Source organism: Passer montanus, unplaced genomic scaffold (genome assembly GCF_014805655.1).
Source record: "Passer montanus isolate IOZ18808 unplaced genomic scaffold, ASM1480565v1 scaffold23, whole genome shotgun sequence".
Lineage (NCBI taxonomy): Eukaryota > Metazoa > Chordata > Aves > Passeriformes > Passeridae > Passer > Passer montanus.
The window spans coordinates 12,170,196-12,188,308 of record NW_024366926.1 but is presented as its reverse complement, the minus strand read 5'-3'; the positions used below and the strand labels follow the sequence as shown (position 1 = coordinate 12,188,308).

General features: G+C 65.0%; 3 protein-coding genes and 1 long non-coding RNA gene across 7 annotated transcripts; 1 reads left to right on the top strand and 3 right to left on the bottom strand.

Moving 5' to 3' along the window:
* Positions 1-1,434: 1,434 nt before the first annotated feature.
* On the bottom strand, positions 1,435-3,376 carry DCTN6 (dynactin subunit 6). Its single transcript, XM_039710363.1, has 7 exons — positions 3,276-3,376; positions 3,123-3,187; positions 2,949-3,054; positions 2,294-2,382; positions 2,053-2,100; positions 1,830-1,972; positions 1,435-1,756 (listed from the first exon to the last, which is right to left on the bottom strand). Exons 1-7 carry the CDS (start codon positions 3,296-3,298, stop codon positions 1,658-1,660), a joined length of 573 nt encoding a protein of 190 aa, XP_039566297.1. The 5' UTR covers positions 3,299-3,376; the 3' UTR covers positions 1,435-1,657.
* Positions 3,377-4,270: 894 nt separating this feature from the next.
* GC (GC vitamin D binding protein) lies at positions 4,271-8,796 on the top strand. Its single transcript, XM_039710344.1, has 12 exons — positions 4,271-4,656; positions 5,683-5,752; positions 6,165-6,297; positions 6,391-6,605; positions 6,683-6,815; positions 6,891-6,985; positions 7,218-7,347; positions 7,446-7,648; positions 7,867-7,999; positions 8,085-8,182; positions 8,341-8,473; positions 8,553-8,796. The coding sequence occupies exons 1-12, from the start codon at positions 4,422-4,424 to the stop codon at positions 8,604-8,606; spliced, it is 1,632 nt and encodes a 543-aa protein (XP_039566278.1). The 5' UTR covers positions 4,271-4,421; the 3' UTR covers positions 8,607-8,796.
* LOC120502705 lies at positions 4,275-6,279 on the bottom strand. Of its 2 annotated transcripts, none has more exons than XR_005627576.1 (5): positions 6,139-6,279; positions 5,657-5,777; positions 5,419-5,557; positions 4,923-5,075; positions 4,275-4,405 (listed from the first exon to the last, which is right to left on the bottom strand). It is a non-coding gene; the product is annotated as an uncharacterized LOC120502705 (long non-coding RNA). The 2 variants fall into 2 exon arrangements; XR_005627575.1 differs by having other exon boundaries at positions 4,923-4,986.
* A 1,744-nt stretch (positions 8,797-10,540) lies between the features above and the next one.
* On the bottom strand, positions 10,541-16,020 carry BTC (betacellulin). Of its 3 annotated transcripts, XR_005627574.1 has the most exons (7): positions 15,770-15,973; positions 13,212-13,301; positions 12,895-13,012; positions 12,629-12,775; positions 12,220-12,327; positions 11,230-12,128; positions 10,541-11,067 (listed from the first exon to the last, which is right to left on the bottom strand). XR_005627574.1 is itself a non-coding variant. In XM_039710347.1 (6 exons), the coding sequence occupies exons 1-5, from the start codon at positions 15,840-15,842 to the stop codon at positions 12,222-12,224; spliced, it is 534 nt and encodes a 177-aa protein (XP_039566281.1). In that variant the 5' UTR covers positions 15,843-15,982; the 3' UTR covers positions 10,541-11,067; positions 12,220-12,221. The 3 variants fall into 3 exon arrangements, 2 of the variants coding, with proteins under 2 accessions (XP_039566281.1, XP_039566282.1); XM_039710347.1 differs by lacking the exon at positions 11,230-12,128 and having other exon boundaries at positions 15,770-15,982; XM_039710348.1 differs by lacking the exons at positions 10,541-11,067; positions 11,230-12,128; positions 12,220-12,327 and adding an exon at positions 12,411-12,498 and having other exon boundaries at positions 15,770-16,020.
* Between the last annotated feature and the right edge of the window lie 2,093 nt (positions 16,021-18,113).

Here is an 18,113-nt window from a genome sequence, read left to right as displayed (position 1 = left end):
GCGGGGGGAGCGGGGCGGGGCGGGGGCGGGCCGCAGGAGCGCGGGGATGCGGGAGGTGGGCGGCGGGAACGCGGGACAGCGGGCTGGGGACGCGGGACGCGGTGCCGGGAACGTGAGAGACAAGGCTGGGGCCGCAGGACACGGAGTTGGGAATACGGGACAATGCTGGCGACATGGAACGCAGTCTAAGACGTGGGGTTGGGGATGCCGGATACAAGGCTGGGGACACGGGGCGCAGTCCCAGGGCTGTGGGGCAGAGGAGGGGACAGTGCTGGGGACACCCAGTGTAGGGCTGGGGGCGGCGGCAGGACCTGTGGGAGCTCATCACCGCAACCGGCCCCACCTGGGGGCTCAAGCCCTCCCTGCCCGGCCCCGGGGGCTGCATTTAGGCTTCGTGCTTAGGCTGGGCTCTTGCGGAGCCTGCTCTGGGCCGGGCACCGCGTACATTTCCTTCCAGAGCTCGGTGTTGGGTCGTCCCAGCCCTGCACAGCCCCGCGGAGGCCCAGCGTGACGAGCCCCTCGGGCTGGGCACCAGCAGCTCACCGTGCTCGGCCCGAGGTGACAGCGAGGACATCCTGCCCACAGGGACACGGGGCACCTTGACCGAGTGTCTGGCTACAAGGGCAGCTGACCCCAGAGGGAATCCAGAGCACAGGGACCGATGTGGTCACCCACGTCTGCTGGAGCCTCCGGCTTTTGGGGTAGATTTTCAGCAAGGGGAGAATGTAGAGGTGTGTTTTATCTCTTTGTTTTCCTCCTCCACAGGCATCTGCACAAAAAGCTCTGGCTGGACAGCGGGCGGGACAATACTCACAACCCTTATTTGGACTCGGCTCTGGGGAAGAGCTGCAGCTCCCCAGCAGCCAGGCTGGAATCACAAACCAGAAAAAGGGGAGGTTTGGATTGTCTGTAGCCATGAAACTGGACTTGGGGAGGAAATCCAGTTTGTTCCAGCAGCTATTGCACTGCTTCCTCGCCTTGAAACCCCCGGGCCCAACCCAAAGCCCCATGTCCCACCAAAATTGGGGGTCCTCTGTGGGAGTTGCTGATCCTCTCCCCTCTCCCCCTCTTTCCTACAGGAATTTCTGCCGCACCGATGTCCATCTGTGCTGGGACACAACGCTGGGCTGTGTCACACAGGGGTAGACGGGGAAGTTGTGAACAGCTCGGGACTCTGCTGGGAAGCGTGGCGAGTCCCGAGGCCCCAGCGGAACGAGCGGACAAGGTTCAGCTCCACTCTGGATCCTCCGGGAAGGAACCCGAGCGGGAGCAGCCTTCGGGGGAAGGGGCGGAGGGCCGGCGGAGCCTTCCCCACCCCGGGGCCCGGGTGGATGCGGGACCCTGAGGAGCGCGGGGTCACACCGCCCTCTGCTGTCGCGACGGGCGCGGTGGCACGGTGACACCGCTCGTGTGACCCAGGCACCGCTGAGCGGGTCCCTCAGACAGCGGAGCAGGAGACAATTTATTCCCGAAACAGAGCACGAACAAACAGAGGTAACGAGTGAGAGACAACAGACTCGAAGCAGGTCTGAGGTTCCCAGCGGATGATAAATAAATGATACGAACGAGGAAGGAATGGTTTGCTGGACTGAGGGACGTGGAGACCGGAGCGTGCAGTGCTTCCCAGGCCCAAGCCCTGGAAGCGTGAGGCGGCTGCTCAGCTCTTGACGGGCGTGGACGCGGCCTTCGTGGTCTTCTTCAGGTGGTGGTAGTTGGGCAGGATCTTCATCAGGAAATCCAGCTGCAGCGTCTGGGGCTGCAAGGGAGGGCAGGGAGGTGAGGGGGGCGCAGAGGCGGCAGCTGTCCCTGCCCCACACCCGCACACCCACCTGCGGGCGCTCGGTCTGCACGCGCCGCAGGCAGTCGGCGCCGTAGATGACGGAGTTCTCCGGGAGCACCTCGCACGTGCTCACGCTGCAGCAGGCCCCGATGATGCAGCCGCTCGTCAGGATCACGTTCCTGCCCACAAACGCTGCCGGGACAGGGAGGCAGAGGGGTCCCCGTCAGAGGCGAGCCCGCAGCGCCTGCAGCAGGGCCAAATCCCAGAATTACCTTTGGATTCGATGACGTTGTTGTCTCCCACCTTCATCGCTTGGGAATCTGCAGGTCTGCGTTAAGGGAAACTCAAAATGCTTTGCTTTTTTTCCAGCGGGTGAAAAACCCTGCCGCCGTTTTCAAACCAGCACCCAGCCCCGGGCTATGTGAACCCAAAGAGAGCCCCAGAGATGCCTCCCCCCGGAGAGATCCAGGAGCACAGCGCGCCGGGTGGTTTGTCACTGCACAGCGGGGATACAGCACCCAACCTCAAAAACATTGTTGGTGCCGATGACCATGGGCTTGGGCTCCACATCTTCGCTCTCCGGGGTGATGTTTTCCGGGTACCTGCAAGAAGATTTCCACGTTTGAGATCATGATGGCAGTGCTCCGTGTGGCAGCTCAACTTTGGGACCGACTGAAGCCACAGGTATCCCACCCAACTGAGCTGGACTGTCAGAACTGTGAGACTGATTGGGATCCTTGGGTTCTGTCAGCTTGAGAAGGACTCAGAAGGGGAATCCAGTATCCTACAAGGAGCCTGGAGAAGGACTCTGTCAGGAACTGGAGTGACAGAACAAAGAGTAATGGGCACAGACTTAAAGAGGGCAAAATGAGGTTAGGTATATGTAACAAAATCTTTACTGTGACGATACTGGAAGAGGTTGCCCAAGGCAATACTGGCTGCCCCAACCCTGGAAGTGTCCAAGGCCAGGTTGGACGGGCTTTGGAGCAACCTGGGACAGTGGAAGGTGTCCCTTCAAACACTTAACATTTGATAATTCTCTGATGCCGTGGCTCCCCCCAAGCCACAGTGCCACACGTGTACACAAAAGCACGAAATCCGGTGATTTTTTTTTTTAACAACCTCTGTCTCCCCGAGGTTCTAAAGCCCCCCCGGGTGCCGCACGGACCCGTTGATGATGAGCGCCTGCTCCTCGATCAGGTTCCCCTCTCCGATGACGATGGGCCCCGCCTCGGCGATGATGCGGGCCTTGGGATGGATCACGGTCCTGGGCCCTGCGGGGACAGCCCGCCGTCAGCCCGGGCCCGCAGCGGGCAGCGCCCGGCCGGGGACGGGCCCTTACCGATGGTCACGTCCCCGCGGATCTCGCTCTCCACGCACACCACGGCGCCCGGCGCGATCTTCACGCTGCGGGGAGCAAAGGGGCGGTCACGGGGGGTCCACCCACGGACCGGGGAGGGAGCGCCGGGAGGGATCGGGGCGTGAGGGGACTCACCTCTTCTGCGCCTTCTCCGCCATGGCCGCGGCCCCACCGCGCCTGCGCGGGGCGGGGCGGGGCGGGGCCGGAGCCGCGAGGGGCGGGGCTGCGGGAGCGGGACCGACAGAGGTGGGACCAGGGCGGGGCCACAGAGCGCGTGCGCGGCGCGGGGCCGACACAGGCTGCGGCTCCTCCCCTCACGGCCGGCCCCGCCCCGGCCCCGCTATCGGTACCGGGTCTGTGTGGGGCCCGCATCGGTACCGGTACCGGTATCGGGCGGGAGGAGCCGCTCCGGGCCGGGCGCTGGGCCGGCTGTGACGGCCCGGGACAGCGGCGGTGGCTCCCCGGTGCAGAGGCGGAACCGAGGGCCGGCCCCGTGTGCTCGGGGGGCGGCCCGGCCTGTGGGGGCTGCCCCCCACCCCCCGCCGTGGCATGAGCGCTTGGCAGGAAGAGTTCATCCAGGCCATTCCATGAGTCCCTAATTATTTATTTTCAGCTTTCACACACAAACCATCATGACCAGGACATGGTTCTCTCCTGGGTGGGCAGGATTTGGTCCCAAGCTGCAGCTCACCCCCGGGAGAACAAGCTGGGATCTTCCATAAAAACCTGTCTGTGTCCCAGGATGAGGTCTGAGAGGAACTTCTGGTCCCAAGGGGAGTGCAGGCTGCATGGAGGCTGGGCGGATTTGGGAGCCAGGGGTCCCAGTGCAGCAGCTGGATCTCCATCCCTCCCTCTGTGCTCCCCTCTCCTCAGCTGTCCAGGCAGGACAGCGAGGATCACTTCAGTGGCTCTTCTCCTTGGACCCTGGCAGATGATAAGGTGCTGAACTGTCATTTTTCTAGGGACAAAGGGAAAGCTGCTCTGTAGGGAGACCCCGCAGAGCTCCACAACACTCCCAGCAGAAACCTGGGATGGGGCAGAGGCAGGAACGAAACCTGAGGTGCAGCCTGGAGCGGAGCTTCCGAGGACAACAGCCGGCTTTTCCCAGCAGCACCAGCGGGTTTGGTGTGCTGACATCCCAAAAAAAAGCAGGATCAGACACTGTCCCCAGCACACAGGGCTTGCCACTCACCGAGAGCTTCTTCTCCTCCTGTTGCTCGTGTTGCTCCCGGCATCCTTCACAGATCCCGAGGTTTCACCCATCCCTGTTTTCCCAAGTTAATGATTCAGACTGGCTGGATCCCCGGGGGGCTGGCAGCCAGGCCCCAGCTGGCAGGCCAAGGATGCTTGCCCTCTGGGGTTAATCATTCTCTCGGCCGCTGCCCCTGCCTCCATAAAAACTCGGGGATGGGATTCCCGGTGCCGATTCCCGGCAGGAGGAGGAGAGCCGGCTCCAGCATGAGGGCAGCTCTGGCGCTGCTGCCTCTCCTGGCCGCTGCACAGGCGCTACACCGAGGTAAGGGAGGTGATCCCGGGGCCTTGCTGGCCCTGGCATGAGGGGCACGGGGCAGTTCCAGTGGTTTTCCATGGCCTGCCCTCTCCCAAACCGCTGGGCATGACCAGGGAGGGAAGGGAAGGGGCGGCAGGAGGGTTTGGGGTGCAGGATGCCTCTTTGGGGTGACGCTGGAGGAGGTGAGAGGGGGAGAGGGCAGAGCTGCAGGGATGGGCTCCATCCCTTTCCAGAGGAAAATGGGATTTCCTGACTCCCTGTGCAAAACTCACCCCTTGGTGGAAACCGTGCTCTGCCGCCCTCGGCTGCCTCCTCAGCTCCACAGGGAATCCCCACCTGCCAAAAAACACCAGAACTCACCTCTCCCACACGGCTTTGTACAAGTGAACAGCAATGCCACGGGTTGGGACCGGGAGCCGGCGTTCCTGCCGGGAAAGAAACGTGCCTGCTCCACGGTTTCCCCTTTTGGGGCAGCCCCTCCATTCCCAGCGGGGCAAGGTGACCCTCCGAGTCCTGGTTTTGGGGAGGTGACCCTGCCCCTCGCTGCAATCCCAGCCAGGAGCCGTGTTTACCCTGCTGGTGCCAAAGTCTGGCCCCCCACGGATCGATCGCGCTTTTCCTGGGATGGCAGCGCTGCCGGGAATGTTTTCACTCCTGGCTGCTCCCTGGACCTGGCCCCACATGGTTTCCCAGCCCTTATGGTTTCCAGGCCCTGCCAAAAAACCCAACCCCACATATTCCATCCTCCAAAACTGCCGTGTGATTTACCTGTAGCTCTCCCAGCTCCAGGAAGGGTTTTGTCCCTGCTCCTTTCCCTGGCTGTGGGGCTGGAGCAGCAGCCTGGACACCAGGGATGCTTCTCCCAGGCCGGCTGTGCCAATATCTCCCCAGGGACCACCAAATCCTCCTTGGGAAAAGAAGCAGTGGAGTGAAAAAAATGAACAAAGCCCAAGTGAATAAAGCAGCGTGTCCTGTGGTGGCAGAGTGTTCCTTGTTCCCTACTCACAATTCCTCCTTCTCCTGCACTTTCAGGGAAAGCTTATGTCCGGGAGAAAGTCTGCCAGGAGTACAAGATCCTGGGAAAGGAGAACTTCAGAACCATGTAGGTACCTCCTGCTGCTGGACACCTGAGCCAAGAGCATAGTAAATAAAAACCTCGGAAAAGGGCAGATGGATCCAATCCATCAGAAAGGGGAGACCCAATTCAACCCCTGGGCTCTGATTGCTTTTAGCAGGAGAAAAGTTGGATCCCTTATTGAATTCCTCAGAGCCAATTAAGTACCTAAATGATTAAGAATTCTCACAGAGCTGACACACAGTGCCCCGTAAGTGGCAGCCCCCAGCCTGGAAGCTGTTCCAGTTCTTTCCTGGCTGTTTTCCAGGGAATATGCTGTAATTTCTCTCTGCACCGCAGCCGGCACTGTTAAACCCATTTGTGCAGAACAGTCCCGTGCGGTGATTTCTGATGGGAGGGAGATAAAGGCTCACCTGGCTCTCCCTGTCCCTGCTGCCAGGACCATGGTTGCCAACAGCCGCAAATATTCCAACGGCACCTTCGAGGAGATCGGCAGCCTCGTGCGGGAGATCGTCTCCCTGGCCGAGACCTGCTGCGCCGACGGGGCTGACCCCTCCTGCTACGACGCCGGGGTGAGCCTGCCCAAAGAGGGCCGACGGACCCCAAAAACGAAGGGGTAGCGGGCAAAGGGAAGGGGCGGCCATAACCCGCTGTCCCCCCCGCAGTCCACGGCGCTGTCGGTGAAGTCGTGCAGCGCGGGCTCGCCCTTCCCGGCGCATCCCGGCACGGCGGAGTGCTGCGCGCAGCAGGGCCTGGAGCGCAAGCTGTGCCTGGCGGCGCTGCGGCACCCGGCCCCGCCCGGGCTGCCCCGCTTCCTGCAGCCCTCCGACAGGGAGCTCTGCCGCGCCTTCCGCCAGGACCCCCGCGAGTTCGCCGACAGGTGAGGCGGCGCCGGGAGAGCGCTCGGGACGCCCTGGTGCCGGGGCGCTGGGTGTCCCTATCCCGTCTCTGCCGCAGGTTTCTCTATGAGTACTCCAGCAGCTACAGCCAGGCTCCCCTGCCCGTGCTCCTGGCCTCCACCACCTCCTTCCTCTCCATGGTCTCCACCTGCTGCATCTCCCCTGCGCCCACTGCCTGCTTCCTGAAGGAGGTGAGAGCCTCTGGAGCCCCCGTCCTCACTCCCCCACTCCTCACCGTGCTCATTCCTGTTCTCTTTTTGTGGCAGAAACTGGAGAGGAAAACCCTCTCCCTACTCACCCTGACGTCAAACCGGATTTGCTCCCGCTTCTCGGCCTATGGCAAGGACAAAGTCAGCTTCAGGTACAGGGGGAAATGGCCTCTCCAGCCTGGAGCAGGGGCAGGGCTGCTCTCTCCTGCTGCAGACCCTGTTGGCGGGCAGCATTCAGGAATACAAGCTTTGATTCTGGTGCACAGCACGGGAGCAGAGCAAGCCCTGCCCTCCCATGCCCTCCCTCCCTCCGGCTCAGAGCTGTTTCCTGGGAAGCTGCTGGGTGTTCCCAGCTGCCAGCCCCACACACCCTGTGCTCCCCAGCTACCTGGCCTCGCTGGCCCAGAAGGTTCCCACTGCTCCCTTCGAGGACCTTCTGCCCCTGGCCGAGGGCGCTGCCGAGGTCTCCTACCAGTGCTGTGACTCCCTGGCCGAGGACTGCATGCAGAAGAAGGTAAGGAGGGCTGGAGCCCAGCCCGGAGCAGCTCCCGAGTGCCAGCAGGAGCTCGGGGAGCCGGGGGCACCTGCCCAGGCCCTGCTCCCTCCCTGCAGCTCCTGGAGCACACGGCCAAAGTCTGCGCGGCGCTGTCGGCCCGCGACGCGCGCTTCGCCGCCTGCTGCAAGGGGAAAAACCTGATGGAAAACCATTTCTGCATCCTGGCCATGCTCCCAGCGCCGGCTCCCGAGCTGCCAGCGCCGCCCGAGCCCACCAACAAGGAGCTGTGTGCCAAGGACGGGGCTCTCCATGCCACCAGGTGAGTGGGCAGTCATGGAATAAAACCATTTGAGTGGGAAAAGATCCCTAAAATTATCGAGTCCAACCAGTTCCTGACCCTGTTACACACTTAGCTTTTTGTGGGGATAACCGGGGCAGCATCCTCAGTTCCCCCAGGGGAATTGTGCCGGCAGGCAGCCCCAGGGGCTGCACGGAGGTGCCAGTGAAACTCACCGGAGCTCTCGTTTGCCGCTCCAGGTTCCTGTTTGAGCTGGCCCGCAGGCACCCCAGCCTCCCCGACGCCGTCCTCGCCAAGCTCTACGACTCCTCTGGGAAACTCCGCGGGGAATGCTGCTCCTCCAGTGACCCCTCCGCCTGCTGGGACAGCAAGGTGAGGGGGCTCTGGGGCTCATCCTGCTGCCCCTCATCCCAGCGCCCCCCAGATCCCAGCCCGGTGACTCCCCCTCTGCCCCCAGCGCAAGCGGATAGGAGCGGAGCTGCTGCCCTTCCTGGAAAAGGCCAACCTGCTCTGCGGGCAGCACAACCAGCTGCCTTTCCTCGACTTCAAGAAGAGGTGAGCTTTCCCTTCCCCCCACAAAAACCCATCCGGATGGCGGGACGCGATCGCAATTGCTCCGTGAGGCCGGGGGTGCCGAACGGGGCTGTGCCCACGCGTGTCTCCGCCGCGCCCCGGAGCGCGGCTCCCGTGTGACCGCGCTCCCCACGCCGCAGGCTGCGCGACAGCCTGGCGCAGGCCGAGCCCCAGCCCGGCCCGGAGCAGCTGGAGCAGCTCCTGGAGCAGCGAGCATCCTTCGCCTCCACCTGCTGCCTGCCGGGCGCTCCGCCGCTGCTCTGCGCTTCCAAGGTACGGCCGCGGCCCCTCCCGCCCCCCGGGCCGCCGGGGCCCGCTCCGCGCTGCCCCTCGGCTCTTCCCTCCTTCCCAGGTGAGCTCGGAGCTGGGGGAGCTGTGCCAGAAGGGCTCCTGCCTGCTGGGATAGCGGGGATCGCTCCTCCAAGGATGGCGCACGGACGGAGGGGGAGCCCGAGCTGCGGGAACGCGCAGGAACGGCACGGGGGACATCGGGAGGGAGCAGCGGGGAGCTGGGCTGGAGGAGGTCCGGCAGACGGGAGGGGTCCCCGAGCCCGCACCTTGTATTCCTGCAGCCAAAATAAAGAGAAGCAAAGCGCCCTGCAGGGAGCGCTTTGTGCGCCCTCGGGGCGGCGCGGAGGGTGGGACAGGGACACAGCTTCTCCTCCGCGGGCAGGAAGGGGTCCCAGCCCTGCCCCTGGCAGATAAAGCTCTGAAATCTAAGCGAAACCAGGGAAAAGACTCATCAAACGTCCCCAAGGACAGCAGCCCGTGGGTGTTGGGGCATTCAGCTGCCTGGAAGCAGCAGCAGCCTGAGAAGGACACCCCCAGCTCCCCACATGCCCAGGCGAGCACGGCTGGGAATTTGGGGGTGCTGCAGGCCACCAAGCCCCGGGATGCAGGAGGATGGCAAAGCCAGCCCAGGAAACAGCAGGAAAATCCCCAGAGCCCAGACGTGGGAGCTTTGTATACCACAAACACGGCAAGGGAAGCGCCCGAGGACACCTGGGTGCACAGAGATGAACCAGAGCGATAAAACAGAGCCAAACCCAAGCAGAACTCCCTGTTCAAGGCAGCTCGTGCCTTCCCCGGGAGCACTGGCAGCCCCTGGGTCACTGCCGAGTTCCCCTGGAGTGTGAGGAACAAGGTGGATTGGGCTGGCGCCATCCCTGTCCTCCTCCTGCCAGAGCCCCTCTTATTGTGGGGTACAGAGCTGGGCACAAAGGGGAAACTGGGGTTTTTTTTGTTTGCTTTTTGCCCCAGGGACCCCACTGACCTGGGGCTGGACGTGCTGGTGCCAAGGCATGGATCCTCCTGTCACGGCCTGCCTTTGGCATCTGTTTTCCAAAATATTGATTTCCAATTATTTCTAATGCTTTCCAATCAGTAAGTTGGGTTTCACCTTGTTCTGTTGGGATGAGTGACCCACATCTCATTCCTGTGCTCAGGTTTGCATCCTTCACATTCCAGATTGCAGGGTAAGGGCTGATAATTCCAGTGACCTGGAATTCCAAGGAAAACTGGGGAAATGCCACTAAGCCAGCCAAAGCCATCTCTGCCAGGTGACACCATCACTGTTTATGGGGGTAAAGCCACCCAAAAATACCCAACTGCTGTTCAAAGCAACACAAATCATAATCCTCCTACTAAAACGACCAGATTTCCTTGGAAAATCAGGCTGCCCCTGCCTGATTTCCTGCCAGCATCACCTCCCCAGGGATTCCATCCACTCCTTGCCATAAATCAGTTGGCTTTCCCACTCTCTGTTTTACCTGGGACTTTAATTTGGTTTTTTATAGCAATTTTCTTTTCCAGCTCTCATTCCTCCTGCCCTCAGCCCCGTGACATCCACAGAGAGGAGTCACCTCCTGCCTTTTCATCCCACTGCCTCTCTAACCCATTCCCAAAAATGTAAGGGAAGCAGCAAAGTTCCTGACTTGGTTGTGTGGGGTTTATTTTTTCAATCCCCAGCCTTGGTGAGCTCAGGACAACCCCTCCTGTGCACTGCCCAGGAACTCCTCAGGTTAAAGCAGGAATTCTGTGGGAGTGCAGGAGCTCCAGGGTGGCATCCAGGGAAGGATCACTTCCTTACACCCAGGGAATGTAGGGAAAAGCCCAGTGGGGATTACTTAAGGCCCTGAAAACCCAGCAGTGCATAAAACAGCCCCAGCACTCACCTGGCCAGCGCTCCATGAAGCATCATAAAGAACATGGAAGTGTTTGATGCACCTCTGAGACCTGCAGGGCTGCTGGCTCCCCAGTGCCTGCTCTTCCCAGCCCTTTTGGGCCTGCAGCATCCCAGCCATCGACTCCAACCACCCAAAAAACAGGCAGGAAAAAGGCTCATACCTCCTTTTCATTTTATTTGTCTCCCAGACAGCGTGCAGCACATTCCCAAAGCAGCAGCAAGCATTTTTTTCCTCTTGGCTTCACTCCACCAGGCAGGCCCAGCAAAGCCTGGGGCTGAAACCAGCCTTTTATAGAGGGGGGATCAGCTCACAGGTGCTGCTGCTCAGCTCCCACCAGGGCTTCCAGCAGCTGCCTGCAACCGGGAATCCACCTCCCCCTGCTGCAGTAGGTGCCCAAAAAAATGTCCCTTGGCACCTCGGGGCCGTGCTCCTTGCCTGGGCACGGGGATGAGCCTTCCACGGGCACCTGGCATGGCCTGGGCACGGGGATGAGCCTTCCACGGGCACCCGGCATGGCCTGGGCACGGGGATGAGCCTTCCACGGGCACCTGGCATGGCCTGGGCACCAGCACCTCCCGAGGGACAGGCACCGGCCCCAAATGCAGCTGGAAGCACCGCGGGGCTGCAGGAGCCCCTGCCGATCCCTGGGCTGCCTCTGCTGTCACCGTGGCGCGGCTGGAGCTGAAAAAGAAGGGTTTCAGTCAGGGCAGGGCTGTTCACAGCCCCAGAGCCCCCTCAGCCCGGGTTCCTGCCAGCTCCAGCTCCCAGGCATCCACCGGGATGAGCCCGGCCAGGAGCAGAGGGCTGCACCCCGGTGCAAAGCAGTTTGCCTCGCACGCTCACCGGCTGCAGGGGATGCCGTCTGTGGCCGAGCCGAGCCGAGCCAGGCTGGACGGTCTGTCCTGCTCGGGCAGAGCAACCCGTGCCGTGCCGTGCCGGGAGAACCGAGCCCGGGGCGGGAGGGTCAGCGGCCCTCCCGGGAGACTCCAGCTCCAGCCGCTGGCAATCTCGGGGGGCTACAGAGCCCCGGGAGCGGTCACCGTGCCCCGGCTGGAGCGGGAGCCGGGCCCGTGCCGGGAATTGGGAGCTGCCGCGGCTCCACCGCCTCCCGCGGTACCGCGGGGTGACACCGGGGACACCCGGCCCCATCGCGGGGTGCCGATGCTGTCCCCGCAGAGGGTCAGCGCCTAAACCCCCTGCCAGGGACACGGGGGACCCCGGCGTGTCCCGCACCGAGCGGGGAGCAAACCATCCCCGTGCCGGGCGGGCACGGTCCGGAGCGCAGCTCCGGGCACCGGAGCCCGCAGCGCGGGGCCACGGGAGCCAGCGGCCCGGGCTCGCCCCGTTCTGCCCCGGTTCTCACCTGTTTTCCACCCGTTTTGCCCGGTTTCCCTCAGCCGGTCCCTCCCCTCTCCCGCCGGGGTGGGGAACGGGCAGGGCGCCGAGCTGGGCTCGGTCCCTGCGGGGAGGCTCGGGGGCAACGGGAGCAGCTCCAGCAGAGCTGCCCGGAACGGGACCCGAGCCCGGCAGAGCCCTTGGACCTGGACCGAGACCGGGATGGGCATCGGGACCGCCCCTCCAGGGCAGTGTCCCCGTCTGGCGGCCGCGCAGCCCCCGCCCCAAGGACACCGGCGACACGGGGACACCTTTCCGTCACCCCTTTATTGAAGCCGCTGCCCGCTTTAGCCCGTGGAGCCAGCCGCTGCTGCCGTCCGGGACCCGCCCGCAGGTACCGGGAGCTCCTGCGGGGAGAGCGGAGCCCGTGGGCCTCGCAGCCAGCCCCGTGCGGGGCTCCGGGGGCACCGGCCCGGTCGCGCCCCCGCTGCCCCGCACCTTCACGCGATGCCCGTTTCCCGCACGTCTTCACTTCTGGAAGGTCCGTCCGTGTTCAGCGTTTCCATCTCTTCTGCCTTCCTCTTCCTACGCTGCCTCCGACAGTGGCTTGACAGGGAGGGAAAATCGTAAACAAACAAACAAAATTTAAAAAAAAAGAGGCAGAAGGGGACATGGCAGTGATGCTCCTCCCTCTCCCTCGGCTTTTACCCTGCAGAAGATCCACAGAAGGGGATCACACCTGCTTTCCAAAGGAATGTCCCAGGCACCTCCCAACACCTGCAGGACCACGTCCCACCAGCCTGGGGCAGCCCCAGCTCCACCTGCCCGGAGCCAGGGCAGCCGGGCGGGATTTGCTCCCTCTTCCCTTTCCCTTTCCCTTCCCTTCCCGCGCCGTTCCCCCACGTACTGGCTGCAGAGGCAGATGCCGACGACGAGGATGATGAGGGCGGCGATGGCGACGATCAGGGAGATGATGACGATCTGGCCCTGGTCCCCTCGCAGGTAGAACAGATCCACCCTCTCGCAGCGAGCCCCGGTGTAGCCCCGCTCGCACCTGCCCCGCGGCACACGGGAGGCACGGCGCGGTCCCCAAGGCTGCCGCGCTGCCCATGCCCCCCTCGCTGCCCTCCCGGCGGGCGCCGTGTCGCCGTGTCCCCACGGCGGGTGACTTACACACAAGCCGGCGCCTGCTCGGCCACGAGGAAGCGGCACCTGCCCTTGACGCAGTAGTGCTGGAACTCCTCCGGGCAGCGGGAGAAGTGGCTCTGCCGCCGCGGCTGCGTGCCGTTCCCTGCGGTGACACGCACGGGGGACAGCCCCAGGGGGGTGACAGCTCTGCCCGGAGGCAGCGGCACCCCCGAGCCCGCCCGGCTCGGCACGGGTGTCCTCGGCTCAGGGGACAAAAACCCCGCTCCTCCGCGCTCCCGGCCCGCCGCCCCGCTCCCTGCCGCGGCCTCCGGGGCCCGCAGCCCCCCGGCAGCCCCCCTCACCTGTGCACGCCCTGGCCGTGCCGCAGCTGAGCCCCTCGGTGCCCGCCGTGGTGTTGGTGTCGGCGCCCACGCAGCTGAAGAGTGCCAAGCCTGGAGGGCGGCGGAGGCAGCTCAGAGGGGAGCCCCAGAGCCCCCCGAAGCCACAGGGGGGGCGCTGGCAGCGGGCTCTGCAGCTGCGGCCGCGGCCCCCCTGCCAAAGCTGGCAGCATCAGCTTTTCCCCGGGGCCGGGAGAAGGGAAAGCCGGCCCCGCCTGCTGCCTCCACCCGGCAACGCCCGGCACGGAGGTCCGGGAGCCAGCCTGGGGGGGTTTGGACCACACAGCCCGGGCAGCTGCTGCTGTGCCCGGGGAGGATGCGGGGAGGGATCCCCAGAGAGATCCGGACTGATGGAATCACTGATTGGACGGTAAAGTTCATCCAGCCCTGCTGCCGCGGGCAGGGACACCTCCCACTGTCTCAGGTTGCTCCGAGCCCCGTCCAACCTGGCCTTGGACACTGCCAGGGATGGGGCAGCCGCAGCTTCCCTGGGCAACCCGTGCCAGAGCCTCCCCACCCTCCCAGGGAAGAATTCCTTCCCAGTATCTAATCTAAACCTGCCCTTTGTCAGCGCGGAGCCCTTCCCCTTTGTCCCGTCGCTCCGTGCCCTTGCCACAGGTCCCTCTGCAGCTCCCTCGGCGCCCCTTCAGGCCCCGCACGGCCCTCGGCGCTGTCCCCGCAGCCCGCAGAGCCCGGGCCCGGGCAGAGGGGCCGGTGCCCCGGGCCGGGAGCGGGAGGCGGCTCCCGGCGCGGCGGTAACCGGATCGCCGGCGTGCCAGCCTGACTCAGCGCGGCCCTCCCCGGGGATTCACCCGCCCGGGCGGCTCCCGGGAGCGGGGACAGGTCCTGCCTGCCGGGCGGCTCCGCGGAGGTGTCCCGCCGAGGCGGGGCCGCTGCCGTCCCGCGGGGGGACACCCGGAGCCTTGGCAGGGAGCGGAGAGCTGGCGCAGCCAAGCCTCGTCTCCCGCTCCCCGTTTCCTCCTCCGGCGCCTTGGAAACAGCGGCGGGAGCTGCCCGGCCGAGCCTGCGGGTCCCGCAGCGGGGACATTCCCGGCGCACACGTCCCTCCTGGCTATATATAGCCAGCTCCGCGCTGGGGAGTGACGGCGGCGCGGAGAGCCCGGCGGGGAGGGAAGCGAGCCCACCGCCCCACCCGCAGGGTGGGAGCTGCCTGGCGGCAGCCAGGGATGAGCCACGGGGCGGCTGCACCCCGGCATCCAGCTGTGGGCACAGGCGGGACACGCAGGCAGGGAGGCTGACTTCACCGGCCGTGACCGAGCTCACAGCTCGACATGGAAAGATCCCCACCAAGCTGAGCTCCCCGCCCTTATTGCAAGCAGATGCGGAGTTCTGGCACCCTCCGGGCTGGCAGCCCCTCGGCAGGACCGCCCTGGCGGCAGCGCCAGCCCCGGAGGCTGCAGGTGCGAACACCCTCAGCTCCCTGACGCGCTGGCTCCACTATCTGGGGCTGCAGCCTCTGCTGAGCAGCCGGAGATAACCCGGGGAAGCATCCCAAACAGCGGGCTGTGCTGCCGCTCACACCCCCGCGCTCCCCCGGGAAAGCCCAAACCGCGGGGGAGCAATCGCCCGGGAGGTGGCCGCGCTCGGAGGGGACACGCCAGCCCCAAAACAGGTCGGCTACCCTCGGTTTCCTCCTGCCAGCACAGGTTTGGCAGGTTTTGCCAAGTGCTGTCACCAGCCCGGCCAAAGAGCCAAACCCAAGCTGCTCCCTGCGGAGAGAAAAGCTCCCCCGAAATCCCAGTGCAGGGGAGGGATCTCTGCCAGGGAGGGTCTCAGCCCCCCAGCCTGAGGCTGTTTCCTGGCAGCCATCAGCAGACACCTGTCTGCAGCTGCCTGCTTCCCAAAAACTTGGGAACTAACATGGGAATGAACGCTCACACGCTTGTTGGAGAGGTGCTGGCCCCCCTGCCCCGGCATCCCACACTCCTCAGGCACCCCTCAGCAGTGTCCCTCCAACAGGTGGCAAAAACATCCCGATCCTGCCCCAGGATGCAGCCCTGGCCCCCATGCTCCCCCGAGGCAGGGGAGCACTGGGTTGGAGCGGTGGGGAGTTCCAGGATGGGATCTGGGGGCACAGGGGGAGCCCAGGGAGGGGGCTGGGCAAACAGCAGGCTGGGACAGAGGAAGGGCTGGGATGGATGGGATTGTCCAGGGGGACACAGGGAGCCACCGGCGTGGGACGGGGCCAGCACCTGGATGGGGGGGTGAGAGGGGGGAACACAAGGGTGCAGCAGAATAGGACCCGCGGAGCACCGGGATGGGATGGGATGGGATGGGGGAGCACCGGGATGGCACCGGGAGGCAGGTGCAGGATCATCAGCCTGGGAACGGGAACAGCGGGACCAGAGCGAGGACGGAGCCGGGACAGGGCACGGTGACACGGGGCTGGGACAGCGGCGGTGACAACAGAGCAGGGGCGGGAAGCGAGGAGGAACACCCCGCGGGCCGCCGGCTGTCCCGGGGCCGGGCAGGTGGCGGGGCAGGGGGACGCCCGTGCTTACCGGAGGCCAGGGCCAGGCAGAGCAGCAGGGTGCCGGGGCCGCCGCCCGGGGCCGGGGCCGCCGCCGCCTCCATGCGCGCCGCCTGCCCGGTGCCCGGTGCCCGGCGGCTGCGGAGGGCGGGACGGGGGCGGCCGCACGGGCACCGCCGCCCTCCTCCTCCTCCTCCTGCTCCTCCTCCTCGTCCAGCTGCGCGGCTCCCACCCCGCCGCGGCCATCCCCTGGCGGTGCCGGTGTCCCCTCCCGGCTGTCCCCTCCCGGCTGTCCCACCCCTCGTCCTGCCGGGAGGCGGCAAGCAGGTGCCTGGCCCCGCATCCCTGGGGATGTGGGCAACCGGAGGGATCCCCCATCCCGCCGTCACGCCCTCCGGGCAGGGTCCCCTCTCCAGAGGGACAGAGGGTGCGCGCCCCAGGCGAGGTAGATTAATTCCCAGCCAGCGGGAAGGAAGCCGGGAATTCCTACCTCTCACTTGGGAGGAAACACCCTGCCAAGGGCCCTGGCGGGCTGCGACGGCAGCCCCGAATTATCCTGCAGGGGGCTGTGCCTCCCCAAATACACCTCGCGGGGTGATTTTTCCCTCGGGGGGTGCCGGGAGGGTATTCCCGGTCCCCTGGGTGACCCCGTGAGGAACTGGAGAGACACCCCGGGCTGAAGGTGTCCCCTCCGGGGCTGCTCCGGCACGGCTGGCGCTGCCCCGGCTCCCAGCAGGGCTCGGGGGGCTCTGCCGGCCGGGAGGGGCGCGGAGCCAGGGGAGGTGGAAATGAAAGACTGGAAAGAACGGGTGACCTCAAACCGCGAGCTGGCAGCTATTAATGCGAGTGCTGGCAGCCACCCAGCCATGCCATTTGGCCGCTGGCCAGGGGGTGAGCAAGCTCCCTTAGCCCTGGCCAGCCAAAAATTCCTGCTGCAAGCTCCGGCACAGCGGTACCGCCGGCCCCTGGGCTCACGGCCCCCCCGCTCCCTGCCGGCGGCCCCCCAAACAGGCAAGGAGTCATAAACCACGAGGATGGAGCAAAAGCTCTGCTGGGGGCTCGGGCAAGGCCAGCAAAACTGGCAGCTGGCCCCAGGATGTGACACAGGGACACCCGAGGAGTTCTGGCATCATCCCGGTAGGGTGGGCAAAGGCAGGGGGCAGACAAAAAAAAAAAAAAGAAAAAGAAAAATTTCCCTCCGGCATCCTTCACATCTGGATAAAACTGGTGGGGAAAGGCATTTTAAAAAGATGATTCAAAAAGAGCTGGAGCCTCGGGGCAGATGTCACCAGAGGCAATGGTTTCCAGCCTCCAGCGGCAGTGGGAAAGCGCTGGCCAAAGTTATCCCCAAAAAAGGATCTCCCTGGCCGTGTCCCTGCCGGGCTGGGAGGAGGTGACCAGCAGGTGGCAGCGGGAGCCCGGGGCTGGTGGCCCTCGGGGCGCTCCGGGCCCGCCGCAGCCCAGCCCCCGGCACCCGAACCGCGGGGAGAGCGGCGTGCCCAGCCCCGTCCCGACCCCCCAAAACTCCTGCCCTTGCGAGCATCCATCAGCACCAACAGCAGGGATGTGGGCACCAAGCCCAGGGCGCCGCGCTGCTCCCACGGCAGCGGCAGCAGCAGCGCTGTTTTCCCTCCTCCCGGGCACAGGGAAGGTCTCAAGGAGAGCGGGGGTGCTGGTAGCGCCCGGCTGCCCGAGGAATGCCAGCTGACTTGGATTTTGTGCCCTGCTGGTCCAGGCCCAGAGCCAGGATCCATCCCGGGAAAATGCCACACAATGCAACAGAGCTGAGGGCTGAGCAAGGCCGGGTAAAGATAGCTCAGCCACAGCCCGGGCTCCCGAAATCCTTTTCCATTGTGAGCACGCAAAAGGCTGGGGAGGATGAGCTCAGCCCGAAAATATTTCACCCGCAGCACTGCTCTTCCCAGAAGGAAAGGGGTAAAACCATGGTCCGTGTACCTCCTGCTGTGCCACAGGTGTCTGTCTCCCGGCTGGCTCCTCTGGGCACTGGGAGCTGCGTTTTGGGAGCTGTTTGTGCCGGGGGAAGGCAGGACCCTGAGTGCCTGGCACCAGATCCCTCTGTGCAGCAGGCAAGGCGATCCCCAGGGAGGCCCGGAATCAGGGATCACAAAACTGCTCGGACTGGCAAGGACCTTAAAGCCCTTCCCGTCCCAGCCCTGCTGCCAGGGGCAGGGACACCTTCCACGGACCCTTCCAGGGATGGGCACCCGCGGCTCCTCTGCCGGGGCAGGAGCGGGGAGCGGGGAGGGGACCGGCGCCGATGTGACAGAGCACCCAGGCGGTGGCAGCGGAGCCCCGGCAGCCCCGGCGGTGCCGGTGCCGGCAGGTGCCGCTGTGGGCGGGCGCGGCGGGGGCGG